The following is a 21,957-nucleotide window of genomic DNA, read 5'->3' as shown; positions in this document are numbered from 1 at the left end:
ATAATGGTGCTTAACACACATATGTTCAACATACTTTGTGGGGTAAGAAATAGTTAAAGATACATATGCACATAATTTCCGGGGGGATAAGGACTGAAAATGTGCACTAATTATTTGGCTAAGTAGAGGTTCAAAGGAGAGCGATCGAGAAAAAAAAAAAAAAAAGTGGCTGGTATGTTAATCTTTTCCTCAGAGTTACAGTATTAATCACTGGACAAGTCAGCAAAACTTGCCTTGACTGTCTTGGAAAATAATGGCACAAGACTGCACTTGAAATAACGGTTGTGATTATACAACAGAGTACTGAACAATGGTGTTCTCCTCAAAGCTAGATGGAGAATGGCCTCTCTGCATGCAGGACAGGTGCTGTATTATAATTTAGTAGTTATAAGTGGGAAATTAGAACACACACACACACACACACACACACACACACACACACACACACACACACACACACACACACACAAAATACACTGCATTTAATAACAGAGTAACTCATGAACTGTAACTGTCTTGCTCCTAAGTGTTTCCCTGAGTCTCTTCTGTGTGTTTGGTTGATTAGTTGGCAGTATAAATCTAATGTGATGAAATGGTTAAGTCCTCAGCTGCAGCAGAACTGGAATTAAAACCAGCAAATGTAATGTAATTAGTTTTTCAACTTAGTGTTTTAACAAAATATGAAATACAGAAAACTATAGTTCCAACTTATTGCACTACAAGCATTGTAGTTATATGGGGTGTTAAATGCCGCCAAAGCAGAGGCAGAATTACATGTTAGTAACTAAAGAGCACTGTTTATCACTATAGGCTACTGGTAACTGTAGTCTATCACTGTATCAAGCAATTCTTCCCATCCTGTTGGAAACTGCAAGTTATCTAAATATAATGTGTATATAATGTGTATTAGCGGAAAAAATGAACATGATAATTCAGAGTTCATGGCGACATCAGGGAGATCAGGTGCACCGGTGGTCCAGCCTAAGCAGACCGCTGCTAGGCCCATTTACCCTTTGCCCAGATGGACTTTACCGTCAGGCAATCTCAGGGTTAGCAAAAGGGTCCTTGTAGCCATTGCCGTTAGCTCCGCGACAGCTAGTCAGCCACTGGCCGGTACGAGCATCAGTAGCCTTCGACAAAAACACGACTGAAATCACCAGAAAACATATTGCACCAGTACAACTAGATCCGACAAAGAAAATCTCTTTGAGGACAAAGAGTATAAAGGTATGGGAAACCCGGTATCAAGCTCGAAATAGTGTTTAAACATCGTTTTTTTCATGTAGTCATGTTCACTCGAGACGGCAGGACTGGACAAAAAAGAGAAGTGGAAACGTCCCGAGTTGGTGTCTCAAACATTGTTCTGAACCACTCAAGTCGTCGTGGTTGTCATTTTGTTTTGTTTCCGCTCCAAACGGCCCGTCTCTCGGCTGAATCCGCACTTGACATCCAGCCGGACCGTAAGCCACCCAGCGAGCACGCTAGCTAGCCCGCTAACAATGCGACATGGAGATTAGGAGCCAGGGGCAGCGCTAAGTGCCGGACTCTACCTGCCTCACAAGTCAGATTGATACCAGCCCGCACCGCCGGGCACTTAGCCTGTCTGTCGTTAACAAAGATTTTGATTTTACCGACTACTGTTAGCGTTACTTCAGCCTGTGACTTATATTCATAGCTCATATTAACATTAGCCGTCGCCAGTGGAGATAAGCAGCTCCAGATTTGAACTTTTAAAATAAGATTACCGAGCAGTTTCCTATTTTGCGTTTCGACTACATGTCCCTAGCGATTAACCGAAGAGCTCCAGTCGCCGTGATTGCATGTATTGCTTCGTGAAAACCGGGACAATAGTCGTTAATCACGGCAGTATCGATAACCGGGGCCCAGTGTTGTGGTATGCGGGGAAATGATGGCAGTCTAGGCTGAGCCGAGCCTAACCCCGGCTAATTGGATGACACTGTTAGCGAAAGTAAGGCTAGCGGCGTCTCAGAGGCATAACGCATAAGGACATCCTTTGGGATAGGCAATGTAAGTCTGTCCTCAGCAGACAAGGTGATCCTTCACGTTGAACTAATCATTGTGTTAGGTTTATCGTTAGTGTTAGCAGATAGTTGAGTCAGTCAGGATAGCATTTTTTAAACTTTGTAACTTTGCTCTCTTTCGTGGGTCACTCATAATTAAGTTTGAATAAACAATATGTCATGAGAGGTGTCTGTTCAGTAGGGCTGGGACAATATGCATATCTCCTGATTCTATACTGTTGGGATACTTCGGTGCAGATTCGATATGTATTGCAATTCTTAAATATTGCTATTTGATGTTATGATTTATTGTGATTTTGTTTTTTGAATTATGCTCTAGTTTGTGGATGTAAGGATTCATGAGGCTGTTATTACCCTAAAGGTCGCAGTGGGTCACCTTATAAGGTGATGTCATGTTTCAAAAAATGATTTCACTACAATGAAAGGGCTATTGTGGGGCTAATATCAGCTCAGTCACAGCTTTACAGTCAAACTCAATTTGTGCAACTCCAAGACTGTTTAAGCGTCAGTGTGCAGAAAAAAGTCGAAAATAACAAATCTGTACTGTATGCAAAAAAACTGCATGGTTTGTGCCCCAAACTGCATGGGGTTAGCATAAGGCGGGCATGTCTGCAAAGGGGAGAGCCGTGGGTGCCCAGAGAACCCATTTTCATTCAGATGTCTTAAGGTCAGAGGTCAAGACACCCCTTTGAAAAAAGTTGTGCTAGTTTTTCCTGTGCCAAAATGTAGCCTAACTTTGCAGCAATATTTTCCCCCTTGCTGACAACCTAGCATGACATGCTTAGTAGCAATAGATTCTTTAGGTCGTCTACTTTCATATGATACCAGTGTCTTTAAATCAGATCAGTGATTTAAAAAAAAAAAAAAAAGATAAAAAGTGGGGAGAAAAAGAATTGCAATACATAAGTGAATTGATTTCATTCCCCACCGCTAGTGTTCAATGTCAAGCCTGAACACAAGGAAAACGATAATTTAAAATATTAACTGCCAATCCAAACAGCTGTTCAGAGGCAGTCAGTACACCAGTAGTTTTATTTCAAATGTAATAATACTTAACATAATAAAGTGTTTACTTGTTCATTTAGCCATGTTCCTCCCTCTCCACACATAGGGTTGCAGAATTGCCCCCACAGCTAAAATCAAGTGTTGTTATTGCTCAGCCTGCATGTGGGGAGCAGTTACAACTGCAGTGTTTCCAACATGTTGATAGTTTACTTGTGCTGGTGCTTAAATTTAACAGGATTAATAAATTGACCCCTAGGGTGTGTTTAGTGTGTCCAGTGGAATCTACCACTCTATCATAGGGTTAATTACTTTGTTAAAATAAATAAATAAAAGTTATCATGTGAGTTTGGAGAAAATTGTAAAATTTTAAGTTTCACTTTCATTTCCACAGTGGGAGGCTCTGCTTGAGTGCAGTGCTACTGCAGTCTGTACATTGCCATCTCCAATCATTTAGCATGGTGTTGGCTTCAGATTGCAACTTTCTATGTTGTACAGCAAACACTCATACAGCACTGTTGTCCATATATTATGATGTGCATATAAATAATATCATTATTTAACAGCAACAACTACTGGAACTAACCCAAGGGTGAACTTGGTGTTCAGAATCAAAATTACTCCCTGCCACATCAACCAAAAATTGGAAGTGCTCATATGCTTCATGTGCTCCATGTCCTCTTCATTCTTTTGTTCTGCATTTTCATTATTGCTATATCGAAACTGTTATGTGCCTATGTACTGTGAAACCATGCCTCTTCTCACTGATTAGTCATCTCCGAATAAAGTGTAGAATGCAATAATTTTTCCTCTAAGATTTTTAACTTTTCACCTTTGGAATGTACTCTGCTCTGTGTGAAAAGAGGCCAGGTGCAGCATCTCTCAAAGGAAACCTCTTTCCAACTGCCGTGAATTTGCTCCTCTTGATCTTTTAATATAAAGAAGTCAAGGCAGTCAGGAAAAAAGCATGATCATGTGAATGTGCCCTTACAGTACAAGGACCAGTGAGGATCAGCATGTTCTTATTTAAGCTGCCAAGAATATATACTCTCGCTTTTATGCTTGCTATGATGCAACAACCAACACACTACAGGGTTTCCTCCAGGATTTTTCGAAACTGTCGGGGGGTGGGGGTGGTAACGTTATATCACGCAGGTAACATTAGGAACATTTAAATATTACACTGGCACAGTACACATCAGTATCATTTCTATTCCTCAGAACTTGAGGGCATAACGTGATAAATCAAGAACATTGAGCCTCCCTTATCTAACATCACCTGTCAAATTTTGCATGCACGCGTGCAGAATCTGACCCTATTTAATGTGCACGTGCAGAATGAAATTGATTTGTTTGTCTTTTTTTAAGTGCTAATTTTGTAGATTACATGTAGATGTCCATAAAGTCACTGTCTGTGGCTGACTGAGTTAACATAATTATGATTGAGCATATTACAGTGATGAAAAGCTCTTTTCAGTATTGCAGGATTTATCAACTGTAACTGGTGAATAATAATGTCAGTAGCCATACCAACATGTAGAACTCAGGCTTTTTTATTTTGCAGAAAGGTGATCGTCATAAACATGTAAACATAAACCTCCTGTCTGTGTAGTAAATCATTTACTTCAGTGCACAACAGTATTGGTCTTTGATTGCAGAAGGAAAAAAATCTCACCTATTGTGGAAAGCAAAAACATCATATACGTCTGCCAGTTTTTAAACACACCTGGTATTCCCAAATTGTTGGATATCTCTCTCCATGATTTGGCTTTTATTAATGAGGTCATGGGAGGACTGTAGTCTGGTGTCCTACAGCTCTACACACAGAGAGACAGCCACAATGATGCTTTCCTCCATTGTTGATTTGCCGTTCTGCCAAAATCCACCAGATTTTTTTCTGATTCCACTATTTTCTCCTAAAACATTCGGGGCTAGAGCCCCGGAAGCCCATGCCCAACGACGGCACTGCATTAAGCTAATGTAGTGCCGTTTTTCAAAAGGTATGTGAAACGTAACACGTGAAGGCCAAATTGTGCATCCTTAACGTTAAACGTTACTGTCGGTAACAATGCAATGTTAACATTAACGATAACATTAGGGTTGTTTTCACAGGCTCGAACAAAATATTGTTTAAACTTAATCTTGCGTAGGTACCTTTCTCTCGCGCTTTCTCTGCTTCTTACCGCCTACACTCTTGAGCGCGCAGTAGTAGAACCAAACAGGCGTGTGATGACTCCGGTGTTCATTTTTCAAAATAAAGTTAATCGCAGATTTTTTATTTTGCCGTGGCGGTGCGCCATGATCCATTACATGTAGCGGAAACCCTGCGACTTTGTCAGCCAGTTCGGACGGAAAGTGGTTTGAACACTCAGGCCAGCACTCAAATATGGAAGATGTGTAATATTCAACCTAATCAAATGGCTACCTAGAACATTAACTTTGGCCAGTCAACTTGATGACAAATAGAAACATAATAGGATTTTGATTGTAAATCAGTAAATCATTCTCATACATGTTAGTTCCTGAGCATTACAGCTATGAGTTTGTGGCTGAACTCTGGGGATTGAATCTCCCAACTATGTTGACATGCAGGCCATAAAGCTCTTAATTCGCAGCTGGTTCAGGTAAGCTGCTCATTTACCCACAGAACCCTCTTTGTGTACGCATGCACACACATACTTTATTTACATTTTTCGGTAATTGTGCATTGTAATCTTCTATATAGATGCCTTCAGCAATGGTTGGCAACAATGCTGTCCAGTCCGCCAGTCCAGAATTGGGATCTGGGAGTCATTCTGAGGCCATGAAGCAGATTTTGGGTGTGATTGACAAGAAGGTTCGCAACATGGAAAAGAAAAAGGTATCTCAAGTTCACTGATGGATAAAAATGTGTCTTCACGTTGTTCCTCTTGTTGGGTAATTAGAACACATTTTCAACTAGGATGTGTTTTGTTTTTGGGTGTTTTGCCATTAACAGCTTTACACAATGAATTATGTAGTCATCCATTGTTGTGTTAAAGGAGAACACCTATGTAGAAATCTACCATGTATATACATTTATGTAGTCCTTTATTTAATTCTGGGGAACATTTTTGAAGGAAAAATCCTAATTTACAATGTTACAGAGATTACAATGCAGAGAATTCCAAGCAAAAACAAAAAATGAAATGGTTAATCAAAGATTCTCAAAATGAAGAGTTGGGAAAAAGTGCTGGGACTAGGTTTGGTAGGGTACAGAGTTCCAGAGTAACACTTATCTACCCTATTACCCTTATTAACAAAAGATTTTTAGATGAAATTGCAACAACGCAGATTATGCTTTATGGAGCACAAACATCAATATAATTTTCCATACAGAAGGGCAATAATGAGTGCAGAAGCTATTTCCTGAAACAAATTGAAAAGCAGAATGGTATACAACATCAGAGGGCTTAAGCATAGTTGCTATTTAATGCCTATAAATAACATCACTGTACAGCCATGCCCAAAAGTTTTGAGAATGGCACAAATACTAATTTTCACAAAGTCTGCTGCCTCAGTTTTTACGATGGCAATTTGCATATACTCCAGAATGTTGTGAAGAGTGATCAGATGAATTTCAATTAATTGCAAAGTCCCTCTTTGCCATGACCCCCCCCCCCCCCAAAAAAAATGTATATATATCTATATCTATATATCTATCTCTATATCTATCTATCTATATATATATATATATAGAGAGAGAGAGAGAGAGAGAGAGAGAGAGAGATAGATATATAGATATAGATATAGATATATAGATATAGATATATATAGATATATAGATATATATAGATATAGATATATATCTATATCTATATATATAGATATAGATATAGATATATATTTCCACTGCATTTCAGCCCTGCCACAAAAGGACCAGCTGACATCATGTCAGTGATTGTCTCAATGACACAGGTGAGAGTGTTGACAAGGACAAGGCTGGAGATCACTCCGACATGCTGACTGAGTTAGAATAACAGACTGGAAGCTTTAAAAGGAGGATGGTGATTGAAATCATTGTTCTTCCTCTGTTAACCACAGTTACCTGCAAAGAAACACGTGCAGTCATCATTGCTTTGCACAAAAAGGGCTTCACAGGCAAGGATATTGCTGCTAGTAAGATTGCACTTAAATCAACCATTTGTCAGATCATCAAGAACTTCACGGAGAGACGTTCAATTGTTGTGAAGAAGGCTTCAAGGCTTCAATGCTTGTAATTATACTTCAGTATACCATAGTAACATCTGACAAAAAGATCTAAAAACACTGAAGCAGCAAACTTTGTGAAAACCAGTACTTGTGTGATTCTCAAAACTTTTGGCCACGGCTGTAAGTACTTAGAGGATGACTGCTTCCACAATTGTTTATACATGATTTATTTTAGGAAGCAAACCTTGTTCCTGTACAGATAGCCAAATTGGACTAACTTTTGAACTAGGTTGTTAACCTAGGTTGACTTTTAAGGTAACCTTCTCATCGGTCTAAATGTCTAGATATTTATAATATGGTATCTTTTGTGAAACATTATTTAAAGCAAAAATTTGGAGATTATTTTCTTTTAAGGTCAATACTTTGGGGAACAACATATTTCATATAGTATATGTATACCAATTTCAAGTTTATGAATTTCCTTTGCAAAGCATTGAACGAAAGCTGCACGTTATCAGCAGTTGTCTGTACAGAATCAGCAGAATAATATATAATTGTATCATCAGCATATAGATGAAGAACTTGATTGAAAGTTACCCACTTCACATTGTGAATGACTTACAAAAATTCTGAAACCGTCTGTAAAGGGTGGAATCAACACCAGTAAGTAAGGCAGGGAATGACTGAATGCATCAGAAACCTTTCTGGGGAATATTTTTTAAAAATGTGGAGTCATCGGAACAATTTCCCTTCCCCTTTAATGGGTGTGGCTTTTCAAATATGACGCATTGCACTCTGCCTCTAAAGTCTTAATGTCTAATGAGTAAGCAGAAACAGTGTAATGTTTAGTCATTACTGAGTGCTTAGCACCAAATACACAGGCAAAAACGCTAAAGTTGATAATGTGCCAAAGACTGCAGAGTCTTTGCTATATAAGATAATTTAGAATTATGACTCATCCAATTCGTAAATGTTACTTCCTCTACGTAATGGAAGAACTTGGGCAACATCCCATACATTAGGAATAGTACTCGACAAAAGGGAAAGACGGAAACTTCACCCTGCATTTTTAATCTTTTATATCCCAGCTCTTTTCATCAAGAGCTGCTCACTGCTCTTGTGGCTCCTCCAGTAGCCACCATGAATCCCTAACTTCCTGAGTAGACCAGTAGGCCTAATGGATATGGCTGTGAACCCATCATACTCATCCTCTACAAGGAGTGTTTTGTCTCACTAGTCTTACTTCTCATTTTTGGCTGATAGCTAAGAGTATTTGTTTCTTCTCCTTTCATATGTCTTCGCTCCGTCTTCACCTGGCGTGGAATTAAGTAGTCTATTGAATATGGGACCATAATACTAGGTCAGGCCTTAGGCTGGTTTTGATTATCTCTGGCTGCACTGTAAGTTGGCAGCCTAAGACTACTTGCATTTCCCAATACCTTGTTTTCCTTGACTACTGAAACTTGTACCTAGAAAATAAAGTTTTCTTGATGGTCGGAGAATCTGTTATGCGAGGGTGGTTTATTTTATGTATTAATGAGTTCTAATTGTTTTCTTCAGTATCTCAACTTTCCTTTTCTAATTTCCTGTTTAACATTTTTTAAATATTTTTGCAGGCCAAACTGGATGATTATCAGGCCAGGAAGAATAAAGGAGAAAGACTGAATCAGGATCAGCTGGTATGTACAAGATGTTGGCTGTTGATTTGTACAGAGTCTTGTTTTACGGATGTCTTAATTAGGGAAGTTCTAACAACAACTACAAAGTCCACAAACCAGTAGACACTGTAGGGGCGGGCTTTCAAATACCAAAATTTAAATTTATTTAGGCTTAATTAGTGTATTGTTTAATATTTTCAATTTCTCACCAAATTGATGTTAATTTTAATAGCCTATATCAGTAAGAACAGACTCCTACATGGGATATCCTTAATAATAACATGATAGTTAACTAGAAAATGCCCTTGGTAGAGTGCAGACCTCCGCCAAGGAAGCAGTTCACTGAGGAGTGATGACTAAAATCTGTAATTCCGGAAACATAATTACAGAATGCAGGCCTGATCAGAAGGAAATATTAATCAGCTTTTAATCACCTACCCGGTTTTGTTGCTATTTAGCAGCATCCTGATTGGTGGAAAACAGTTGAAGGAAGATAAGCCCTTTAAATTGTTGATCAGGCAAGCAAAAGCCAAGATGTCTTTTAAATGGGAGCATATGAAAACAAAAACAAAACAAAATGTTAAATGAGAGCTATGACTTTGTCCCCGTGTTTGCATGAAGATACGGTACAAGTCACATTCCAATCATAAAAGACGGGATTGGTTTTAGCCTCACCTGTCCTAGCCTAGGCTGCTATTGGGTGCACAATCAGTGAACTAAGTACAGCTTTGTGAGTGGGTTAGGCCTGACTCCTGTATTGGGTTGTGTTGCTGCTAGTAGGTAACTAATGATAAACGACAGGTGGATTTCTAACCTCTTAAGAACGTGTGGGTCGAATTGTTTCCATCTCTGTTTTTGATGTTGCTTCAGTGTAGGAAGAATATAATGCTACGTATCCTAAATACCAGAATACCAACTGCCCTCCCTATCTTGCTTAAACAGTTAATAGATTAATCTAGAAAATAAGATACAGATTATAATGAAAATAATAATGAAACTAATCGTTAGTTGCAGCTCTATTTCCAAGTGCAGATATTTTACCTTTGGAGTCGCATATTTTCTAGCTGTGAATGAACAAGATGAATGAATGAACAAGAACACTAGCAGATGACTTTTTTTTTTGTTCTATGATGCACCTGAAGGAAGCCTTGTCAAAGTCCCAGGAGGTTATCAACAACCTTGAGTTTGCGCGAGAATTGCAGAAGAGCTTCCTGACTTTGGGCCAAGAGGTGAGTCCTAAGTTATGTTATGTTAATTCACTGGTAGGTACTTAGCGATAACTGACTTTGCTTTCACATTAGCACTATTAAGTAGATTTTCATCCATGCAACTTCGATTAACAGCCATGAATGGTGTATAAGTAGAAGTATAATTCAGCACCAGTCCGTAATGTGTTGTTACTGTTGAAGAATTTAGCTTGTCAGCATTGCTTGTAACAAGCAATTACTGTTGCATCAGCATTATGTTGGAGGAGTGAAGCCCATCCAATATAAACAATATGAAAAAGGGGGTGCCAGAGCAACCTCCATCTAATGCCAAACTGATTTGTTAGCATTAGATTCAGATTGAGATTGATATTGGAGATGGAGGTGAAGATTGAGATTTTATAGACAAAGAAGCAGAATCCTAGTGCTGTTTTCATAAGAAGTGGTGCTTGATTATTTTGTCAGCTGCTACATAAAATTATCCTCATTTTCTAATATCACGGTTGTGTGAATTTTACAGGCAGAATTAGAATACATATTTAGGTGTGATAGAATAACTTATTTGCCAAATATTCAGTTAGCTGTACAGTTGCAATGTGAACAATAGCACGCTTTCTTCACATGTCTATGCTATGGGTGTGCTAGTTTTAAACTTCAGAGTAAAACATAAAGGCATCTCTTGTCTGTTTTTTTCACTGCAACTCCGCATTGAGATTCAGGGAATAAATACTTAAAAAATGAACAGTGGTTGAATGATGGTTAAGTTTTGCAAAGTAATCTGCAGTTTACATGTGTGCCAAATCTCAAGGGGTGATCAACTTGGATCACAGATCAACTATATTCGCTGAATATCAATCATTATCAAGAAACATGGCTGCCCTGGAATTGCACTTGCCCAATGAGCAGGCATCAGATGATAATGATTGGCTGATGAGCATTGTATGTGGACCTCTGAAGATTCATTTCAAGAATGAGAGTGTTATTGTCTATGTATATGGTATAGAGCGTGTTGAATCAGATGAAGTTAATTAGCTGTGCGTCTTAACTGGTTGCAAGCACTACATCAAACATCACAAGACATCTCAAACATCTCAAATTATAAGTGTGCTTCTCTGTGCTTGCATTCATGATATGTATTCTCTCCAGAATGGCCTTCCAAAAATGGTGTGCAAGGACACAAAATATCTTGGATTTGTTATTTTGCCAGAATATGTAAGAATACGATCTGTCTTTGTGCATTCAGGTCCAAAAGGCAGTGAAGAAGTCTGCAAGACGGGAGCAGCTGCAGCGGGAGGAGATGGAGCAGCGGAGGCTGAAGACTGTTTTGGAGCTGCAGTTTTTGCTTGACCGATTGGGAGATGACACTGTCAGGCAGGACATGAAACGGCCTGATGCCACTGGTTCCCCTCTGCTTACCGATGCTGACCTCACAACTCTTGATGAGTTCTACAAGCTGGTGGGACCTGACAGGAACTATGATGTTAGGTATGAGGATGCTTGCTGTCAGGGCCGTCATGCACCCTTTTTTTGCACCCCTATGACACACTCACACACACACTAAAGAATAATGAATACCATCTCAACTACGAGTTCATTTTTTCCAAACTGCAAACAGTCGCCTTGCCAACTAGCAAGCAAACTGGGTATCCAGCTAACAAACAAATTTTATGCTGACTCATAATACATGGACTGACTGTTCACTTAAACACTGCATCAATGTTGATCAAAAAGTAAATTAACTTCAAATCACTCAGCAAAAAGCTGCCTACAATTCTGTGTGCATCTGTTTATTGTTATCTATGCAGAGGATCCACAAAGAATATGATCATCAGCTAAGATTGTCTACGTTTAGGCTATTAATTGGTCCCCATGAAGCAAGAGTCAATCACAGTGCCACACAAACGATGCTCTCTGGTGTGTTGGTTAAACAGCGATGAGGGCTGGTAGTGGGGTTTAAATCCTCAGGCTTGTCAGGGGCAGTCAGCAGCCAGGGCACACCTGCACACAACTTAGTCAGTCAAAACACAACAGCTGCAACACTTTAACCACAACCACACAGGGATGTCACAGGAAACAGAGACACTACAGCAGCAAACAGAACAAGCTATCACCCCCAGGTCATAACATTGTCCATAACTTTGTATCGGTAAAATCCTGCAGCACCTGTAAGATTGTGAGAGTTGTAGTTCTTTGGTCTAAGAGTGCTGCTGGTTTTCTATCCTCCCTGTTAATTAATTGTATTCACCTTGCATACTGAGTTTAAATTAGTGCTGATAACATGGCCAGAATAACATCCAGCTTGGCTCTGGGTCCCGACAACCAGCACACACTGATCTAGTGGACCAGATCAGGTGTGCCATTGGTCCTTGAGTGAATTGGCCACTGTAAAACTTCAGTTAAAATCAGTTTTTATTGGGTGGAATGAATGAATAAATCAAGTAGACATGCTTTTCTTTTTTTTTTCCCTAAGTATGACATGTAAGTGACAAAGAAAATACAATCCATGGTTAGAACTCCTCCACCAGCTGGTCCCTGCATTGTGCATCAAGTTGGCTTGTTGTACCATTGTAACATTCAGTTCAGCCTTTCTCTCCTTTACTCTTTTTAATGTTTACTCTGAAAAGTTATGTTTGAATCCTGCATGAGATACATTTCATGCAAAACGCAGCATGCCACGAAGAATGCACCGGCTTGTCCAAGCATCTAAAACACATTGTCAGCATGCCAGATGTTTGCTCCACTGTGGTTCTTCCCCTTGACAATGCCTTATTGAATCTTATGTTGCTGCTGAGCTCTTGGCATAATATGTGGTGTAATAAGGCACATGTGTAACAGGTCTCCTTTGTGATCTGATATCCTCATTTCTTTGATAATATCCTTGATTATTTTTTCTTCCCTGTGATGGACAGGCGACCTGTCCGAGGTCAGATCCGTTCAGCACCCCCTGTGACCCTTACGAGGATAGGCAGTTTGGAAAATGAATGAATCAATGAAGAGGATCATTTTTTTCACCGGGGGGCCAATTGCACACTAAGATCCCAAAAGTTTTTGTTGCATTGCCATGAAATTTAGTGACAACATTCATGTTCATATCTGCGTTGCTGTGTTCCTTGTAGTGCACCTCCTAAGTGTGGTGGATATCAAATAAGGCTGCTAGGGAAACTGAAATTAAAATAAATACTTGAACTGAGCTGTGCTAGCAAAAGCAAAGCTCTGCCTGGAAACCATTCAATAAAAACTGCTAACTGGCATGGATAAAAGCAGATTACTGTGGTTTATTGAATATCATCAACAAACTGACATTGTATGTCACTCATTGTCAAAATTAGCAGCAATATTTTCATTAGTTTTAGGAGGAAGCAGAATCTTTGTTACAGTCCACAGCATACTTGTGAGTTTGAAGCTCCTTTTGGGGTGCTGTCTTACAGTATGGATTTATTTATCTATTGATATATTTTTCCTTGTGTGGCTTGCAGGTTGACTGAACAGTACGAGGAGGCCTCACTACACCTGTGGGAACTGCTAGAGGGCCGGGACAAGGCTGTGGCAGGAACCACATGTACGTTTTTTTCACATTGCTCTTCAGGTCATTCTTGATAGTTATGAAGAGCCTAAAATGCCATAAAGTGTTGTGCATATAATACATAAGTCCATGCCATTTTAATACAGTTTATTTAGATTTTTCTAAATCTATCTTGTCAAATAAATTTTTGGTTGTGGTACTTATTGTTCTTTGCTCCTACTGAGCTGATGGTTGAAGTTGATAGCCACTTGTCACCACTGTTAAAGTGAAATACTGTGTGTTTTTGTCATAGCCTGCAGCATGAGACCAGTTGTGGGCTTAGATCTTTACATGCACAGCAGTATGTGCTATATACCTCCCACGAACAGTTGCTTAACAGTTCTTTTTCTTCTCTCTGAGTGCAGTTGCAGGAATGTTTTTTTGACCCTTGGTTTCATTTTCTGGACATGGAGCATTTCTTTCATTACCTTATATATGACCTTTTCCTGCGGGGGATTCAAACTGTATTGCTTCCCAAAAAATAGCTGAAAGGCATGGTTACAGTTAGTTTCCATAATAATAAAATTGTAACAACAGCACTCTCAAGTAGATTGCATATAATACACTTAATGTGTATTGTATATGTACATTGTGAAGTACTGTCTTGGCAACTTAGTTGTTTTACCGTGTCACAATATTTTCATTCCAGACAAGGCATTGAAGGACACTCTGGACAAGGTGCTGCTGAGTGGTTACTTTGACAGAGCGCAAACACATCAGAATGGCTTGTGTGAGGAAGAGGAGGAAGATGAGGATCAAACTGTGGTGGCTGAAACTAAGGCTGCGGAGCAGCCATCAGAACCTGGTAAGAACCATCACACCACAGTCACAGATTTGTGTGCCTGTTGTTGTGCATTTTGTTTGTGCGCAAGGTACTTGACTGTCCCTGTGAGAAAATTGCCTTGCCTCACCTTTTTTCAGAAGGAACAGCTACTGAAAAATACACAGAGCCCATTAAGGTGGAAGCCACAGAGGTAAGATTTCTATAACCATACCAGTATGCTGCATAAATACAATGTTTTCTAATTTTTCACCCCTTTTTTGTGTTACATATTCAGTTTGTGGTCTTCTGTTGTAGTTTGTAAACAGACAGTTCATTCCAGAAACCACGTACAGCAGTACAAACAAAGACCAAGTGGAGGACTGGACAGTGGAGGCCCAGGTATACTGCACTACCTGTTTGGAACCAACTTCTTATTTTACTTACTTTTACATGTTTAGACTGCTGACGTCTGCAGTCTTGCTTAGAAGCGTGTCTTGATGTTGTGACTTCCTTGGCAACTGAGCTCATAAAGGAAAACAGCCTATGTTGTCCACCAGTTTTTCTAGGACTGCATCCCAGATGTGAGGCAGCTGGTAGGCCTTCTCATCCCAGTTTACTGTCCCCTGGGGCCGTTTCCTGATCTCAGTCATCTCTGTCGTCCAGAAATGTTATCTGTTCTCTGACTTTTCTGTGTCCTGTCCTTCATCATGCTTTTTTGGATCTGTCGCTTCCCTTGTTGATGACTCAACCTGGGTACTGGCTGGGTGCTTTCGTGATGAGCTTTTCTTCCCTGTTTGTCCTCATTGGTAATTAGGCGGGAGCGGTCAAACAGTGAACGTCAGATACCTTGCGAACTGATCAGAGCATCCCAAGTGTGAAACCAGTGGTAGGCCAGCTGTCTCACACCTGGGATGGTGTCCCTAGAGAAAAAAGTGTTGGACAAAGACATCATTGAGATCAGCTGACAAAGGAGATATCAAGTGACACTTCTAAGAAAGCCTGCAGACATCAGCAGCAGTTTTAAACAAAATTCATGAGCAAAACAAGTCTCTACAGAAGAACTTGATTCCACAACACTTAAACATCAGACTAAATGAATCTATTTGGACTATGCTGCAGTACTGTTTCATTTTTTATTGCCCAGAACACGTTTCAGTGTCCTTATCACATCTCTAATGTAAGGCTGAGTGATAGGGATGAAATCAAATATCACAATATCTTTGACGGAATAGCGATATTCATATTTTGACGATATTGTAGGCATGACTGTGCTTCCCAAAAATATTTTCACACAAGAAATTTTTAATAAACAGTCATTTGTAATGTGGATATGATGACCGAACAGGTAGAGGCAAAACACAAAACAGCTTGAACAGTCTAATAAGTTCAGAAAATTACATTCCTTTACTGTGATGCAGCCCTTAAAACCTGAACAAGACAACACTTACTCCATGTCGCAACATTACAATATCCAAAAGCCCAGATGATATCTAGTCTCTTATCACAAAATCTATACAATATTGAAACATTGCTCATCCCTACCCTGATCTGCCTGTCACATGTGGTTGTGTGCTGGATAGATGGTGAATTCCCTTCAGCATCAGCCCCCTGCCCCGCTGGCTCCAGAACCATCCATCACTGTGAACCATGCCAATCAGACCACTGACCCAGTGGTCAGAAAGCAGGCAGTGCAAGACCTCATGGCCCAGATGCAAGGGACATACAACTTTATGCAGGTGAGGAGGACCTGTCCCACTTGGCTCTGCTGGACACCTAATGGCACCTGTCCATGGTTTTAATGGATATGTAGACACAAGTTTACATTCTCAATGTTTCTACTGTGATAGCCTGCCACCTGTGTCTTCACCCTACATTTTCTCTTGCTAGGACTCCATGTTGGAGTTTGATGGACAGGCCCTAGACCCGGCCATTGTGTCTGCCCAGCCCATGAAGCCTGTGCAGACTGTCGACCTACAGCAGATGGGCTGTGCTTCAGGTGAACAACTTTTAATTTGCTTTTACTCCATTTGATTAGCATCTTTCAGAGTTCTAAGTAATTTGTAATCTGAATATCAGTAGAAAATCTGTTTTCTGACCTTGATAAATTAATATTTAATTTCCTTGTAGGAGAGATCATTTATCAAGGCAGTTTATCTTAAATGATTCTCTATTTTTTAATCTGCACAGCCCACGCAGAGTCCAGACATCCCCAGACAAGCACAGTCTCTGGACCGCAAGAATCCTCACAAGTAAGTGCCCTGGCAACGCAGGAAGAGGATGATGAAAGGTGGCTGGTAATGGAATGCAACTTCTGAAAATAGACTGGTTGCTTCCTGAGTTTGAACCCAGATTGTTTGGGTTTTTGCAAACATTTTCTCATGTTAGTGCCAAACAGTCCTAGCCCAGGTATTCCCCTCAAATTCCCACGCCTGTCTGCCCTTAGACCTCCTCCTGTCTAGCTCATAGTTCTTGCAGACAGAGCACAGTGATCCCAACCAGGTAAACACACTGCCAGGTACCTGCTGCTCCACCGCTCTGGTCTGTGGTTGTGTGGTGCTTGTGAATACATGCAGAATGAATGGCAGTGTAGATGGCAGACATTCATCACAGCTGTCCTCAAGTCTCCCTGTAGGCTACTCTCTGGTTATGTTGTTTGTGAGAATGTGTACATGCACAGTAATAATTTGTATATAATCAGATTAAGGTTGTATTCAGCTATGGAAATTGCCATGTAAAAGATCTTTCTCCAATTATCTGAATTGGAGAAAGATCATAATCAGATTAAGTAAAACCCTGTGAACACACCTGGAATAAATCTGTCCAGTGCCTCATCCCGATCATTATTTCTACTTTTTTACACTGCTGCACAACTTGGATGTTGTATTCACAAAGATAACAAGATGGTTTATTAAATATGTTTATGAACAACATACTTAGAAAACACAACAAGTTAGTAGTCCTCAACACATCCCTCACTTTCAATTCATTTTGCATGTATCCACAAGCACATGTGCACCAGACAATGAAAGACCAGAGAGGTGGCGCAGCAGCACATTGGCAGGTTTTTACCTGGTTTAGATTACTGCTCTGTGTTCAAGGACTTGAGGTGCTGGTAAAGTAGGGGGGTGGAAGACACCCTGAGGCTCTGTGTTTGCCATTTACCTCTCCTCGGTCCTTATTTACTTCCCTCCGGCCTTCCCTCCTTCATCCCTCCTCAGGCCTCGATGTCTCTGTCCTCTGAGCAGTCCCCTGCCCTGTCCTCCCTGCCCTCTGCCTTCCCACCTGTCGCCAAACCCACCCACGGCGGAGGGATCAATGTGAACGCAGCACCATTCCAGTCCATGCAAGCGGTAGGCTTTGTATACTGGTCTCATTATAAACCAATGCACCTCTGTTTGGACTCTAAGTTAATCTCCTCTTTACTAAACAGTCAGGATCCATACTTAGTTAAGCTTGCTGTGGCAAGGAAATTAAATCAAACAATGAATACAAGGTAGCATTGCCCAAAAACAACCGCAGAAATTCTCTGTTATTGGTGCACTTTCTAAATTGGCAACAATCAAGTATCCTCATTTCTCGATCCTGTGTTTCACTTCCCATCTCTTCCACCCCTTTTAGTGCCCTCTTGTCTTTCTCTCATTCATGTAAAGCTTCATAATCAAATGCACAATGGCAGACTAAACATTTAGTTCATTGCCTTATTATGATTATCAAGCTGTCACTGTATGTGAACCTATTTGTGATTCTTTTAATATTGTCTGTTTAGGTGCATGCATTCTTGCTTGTGTAATCATTCAACTCTGATAACTCTGGTCTGTTTTTCCCCCACAGGTATTTAACCTGAATGCCCCTGTGCCCCCAGCAAGTGATGGTCAAGGAGAACCTCTGAAACCACCCAGCCAATTCCCAAGTGGCTATGGACAGGGCTTCACTAGCCAATCAGAGAATACTGTCGACCAGCCTGACATTACACAGGAAGCATTACAGTCAGGTGAGGAGGAGGCGTGTTGTAGGGATGAAAACTAGTTGCATGACCCCCTGTCACTGGTGGGTGTCGGGGATAGAAACTGGTATGTCACTCACTCGCTGCATTTACTTGCACACAAGTCACATTATTGTGAATAACCAAGTTATGGCAGCAAGTCGGATAGTGTGTTTACTCTGATTACTCAAAATCCCCATCTACATGCCCTTCCCAACAATCGGGTTTCCCCCCACCCCCAGCGTTCCCTGGACTGTTGATTTGCGGCCAGCAAGGAACACCCAACAGCAGGCTAGGGATGGGCGATATGTTATCGTTTGCGATATATCGTCAAAAAAATTCCCCACGGTAAGAATATGTCATCTCGCGATAATAACGATAAACTCCTGTTGATGACGTAATTACGTGCGCAACGCACTCGCCGCTGGCAGCCGGCAGCTCACACTTGTAGCACAATAACAAGCATGGCGGAAGGCGGGGCTGATAGCGAAGAGCTCGTTGCTAAACGAGGCTCCAGCTCGATTATCTGGAACTGGTTTGGCTACAGTAAGTCTGACGTGGAGCACACATCTGTCATATGCAAAGTTTGCAAAAAAGCGGTGATTACAAAGGATGCAGTACAGGTGTACTACTTAAACTTAATTGGTATAGTTTAGTAGCGTATTTGACTACAGTAAGTATTATTTTTGAGCAGTATTTGTGGGGTTCTCAAGACTGAATGCGGTGATAGATTTGTAGTCAAAAAGATGGAGTTGAATTGTTTTATATTTTTTATCGTCACTTTTATCGTTATCGCAATAAATGCCAGAAATTATCGTGATAAAATTTTTAGTCCATATTGCCCCTCACTACAGCAGGCCTCACTGGGATTTCCCCTAATGGTGGCAACAGATGTGTTTTTGTTTCCATATATTGTCACCAGACATTAAGTTGACATAAAATTATTAAGCAATCTTCAATGAATGTGGAACAGTGAATTTCTACTCTCCTGGGCATTGTACAGTGCATCTATATTTTGTTTATCATTGTCAGTTTCCTTTTCCACTCTCTTTTCCTGCATATACACTCACTTAAAAAGCTGTTCAGAAATCCAGGGAAGTGTATACATGGCACAATAATTGGGTTTCTCCAGGAGAAATCTAGGTTCCTTAGCCCCATTTCTTTAATCCCTTATCCCGGTAATGGGTTACTTGAAAAATCATTTAACTGAATGTACATGGTGAATAACCTAAGTTAGATGATAAAGAAAACCTATCCTAACATCATGCACACTACCAGTTAGACAATACATCCATAAGTACAAATATGAGCCTATATTGTTGCCATTGCACTTGTCGCTAATTTAGATAAAATACAAATGCATTGAGTTCATAAAGTATCTTTTTAATCTTCAACAAGATTCTGCCAGTAAATATCCATGACATTCGACAAGCTGGACCTGATGGTCGATTTTAGATCAGATGGCGAGTTTGTGTAACATGTCCCACTTTGATCACATAGCAAAGCTGTGGCTAATACAGAAATGCAGCAAAGGAAGTTATCTTTGTTCTGTCTGTCTCAGTGTGACTGGCTGCGATTGGGTACCAGCCATCCTGTACCCAGTCATGTTGCATGAGTAACAGAAATATTTCTGGAAAAAGGTTAAAGCTTCTTTTGTTACCACTCTGTCACTCCATTGTTATTCAATATGGTTGATCTTCCAGCCAAACATGTAGTTCTACTTCAAGACAGCAGATGGCACAGTGATAAGTCGTATCCTCACAGAAAGTTGTATTTTTAACAGATTTGAATCTTTATCAATCGTCACTTCCCTGTGGTAACAACAAAATATTGCTAGGGAATGCTTCTGGCAACAGCCCTGGATATTCTGGTCTCTTTTAGGTTACAATCACCCTTTTTTTCTTTTTTCAAAACTGGTGTAAATATTTGATTTTGCAGTGTTTTTGTGTTTACCACTGTACCATTACCTTTTCTCCTGACATAATTGAGACATGAGATACAAGTTTGCATCTCTGTAATCTCCAGATTGAATAATTTAGATACATAAAAATATTTGGGCAAAATGCTTCTTTAAATATGTGATTTTTCCATAGGAATTCTGCTTGCATTATAATTAAAAAAAATGGAATAAGCAATATAACTGCCCAGCTACCAGTGCTACATTGAATTACAAAGTGAACTGTCTCATCTTGCCCCATCCAGTTGTCAGCGGGTTCCAGCCCCAGGACCAGGTCATGCCCTCAGCAGGGGGCCATGAACAGTCGTCGCCAGGTGCTGGGTTCGGGCGGTCGGGCCAGTCTTTCTACAACAGCAGAGGCATTCCCAGGGGTGGACCCCGCAATGCCCGTGGCATGATGAATGGATACCGGGGCTCCTCCAACGGTTTCAGAGGTACAAGCATCAAGCGATGTTTGACATGAGGTGCAGGCAGCAGGATCATAGTAACAAGACTGTTCTCATACATGTTTAATTGACATACTGAAACATAGATGCTTTTTATGTTGTGAAGACATATTGTCAAAGGAGTGATACATTACAGACAGCGTTGATGGAATATTAATGAGACCATGTGTTTTTATCTTCAGGTGGATATGAAGGCTATCGTCCTCCTTTCGCAAACACTCCTAACAGCGGTTACGGCCAAACCCAATTTAACACGTCTCGGGACTATTCCAGTAGCTCCTACCAGCGGGTAAGGACTCCTTTCACCTTCCTTCTGTACATTATTTGCTCCAACATACTGCACTATTTAGCGCAGTATCTTAATATCTTTTAAAATTCATCAACTTTATTTTGTTTCAGCTTCAAATTTTGTGATTTGGCACTTCCCCTGTTTGCAGCTGAATTCTAGGGATTTGGGGGCTAGTGTGTGATACTAAACATCTCCTCTGTTTCTTCAAGGAGGGCTATCAGCAAGGCTACAAGCGTGGAGCAGCCCAGGGCCCTCGAGGTTGCGGCCGAGGTAATGCTCAAGCAATGCGATCCTAAAGGATCCTAAGGACCGTCAAGTTGCGCCACGTTGACCATTCAGGATTTATGAATGTGTTTGCCCCCGTTCACTTTTATAACAATTTTTTGTTTCTCATTGGTGATCTTATTTTTTTAACTCCTGGCCTACTTATCAGAGTCAGCCTGCTTTGGTCTGTCTAGATACTCTTAATATTTTAACACGCAACGCTGAACTTCACGACATTTAGGATTATCAGCAAGTCTGGGTGTTAAAAACAACAAATAGATATTCCTGTAAACTTGAAAGATTTCATTAATTTATTTTTTGTACAAAATAAATGCAAAAAATACCCTGCCACTGTCAGTCCAGTCCCATGAGAATCTTATTTTCTTTTACTGCCCCATGCTGTCAGCCACTTTTTTCCTCTTAATCCTTCTGATTTTCATAGAGGCTGTTAATGTTCTTGTTTTTATTTTCCACTATCCCCTTTCGCACCATCACCTCTTTGTATGCTGATGTTATTGGTTGAGAGACTGTTTCAATAAAGATGTGTTGTATTACCTGCTGTTTGCTGCTACTTTCTTTTTGGGGCATCCTGTTCCTGGCATGCATTTGGGGCTTGA

The 21,957-nt window shown here is 40.3% G+C and overlaps 1 protein-coding gene across 2 annotated transcripts; it reads left to right on the top strand.

The window, feature by feature from the left end:
- The first annotated feature begins 1,056 nt into the window (after positions 1–1,056).
- Positions 1,057–21,899, top strand: caprin1a (cell cycle associated protein 1a). Of its 2 annotated transcripts, XM_030046000.1 has the most exons (17): positions 1,057–1,227; positions 5,770–5,904; positions 8,831–8,893; positions 10,015–10,101; positions 11,321–11,562; positions 13,554–13,636; positions 14,289–14,444; positions 14,561–14,613; positions 14,718–14,801; positions 15,983–16,138; positions 16,290–16,398; positions 16,590–16,651; positions 17,621–17,752; positions 18,234–18,393; positions 20,587–20,775; positions 20,970–21,076; positions 21,286–21,899. In XM_030046000.1, the coding sequence occupies exons 2-17, from the start codon at positions 5,770–5,772 to the stop codon at positions 21,370–21,372; spliced, it is 1,905 nt and encodes a 634-aa protein (XP_029901860.1). In that variant the 5' UTR covers positions 1,057–1,227; the 3' UTR covers positions 21,373–21,899. The 2 variants fall into 2 exon arrangements, with proteins under 2 accessions (XP_029901860.1, XP_029901869.1); XM_030046009.1 differs by lacking the exon at positions 17,621–17,752.
- Positions 21,900–21,957: the final 58 nt, after the last annotated feature.

The sequence above is a fragment of the Myripristis murdjan genome, chromosome 3, assembly GCF_902150065.1.
Source record: "Myripristis murdjan chromosome 3, fMyrMur1.1, whole genome shotgun sequence".
NCBI lineage: Eukaryota > Metazoa > Chordata > Actinopteri > Holocentriformes > Holocentridae > Myripristis > Myripristis murdjan.
Note: the sequence above shows the minus strand (reverse complement) of the source record. Positions and strands in the feature narration are given on the sequence as shown.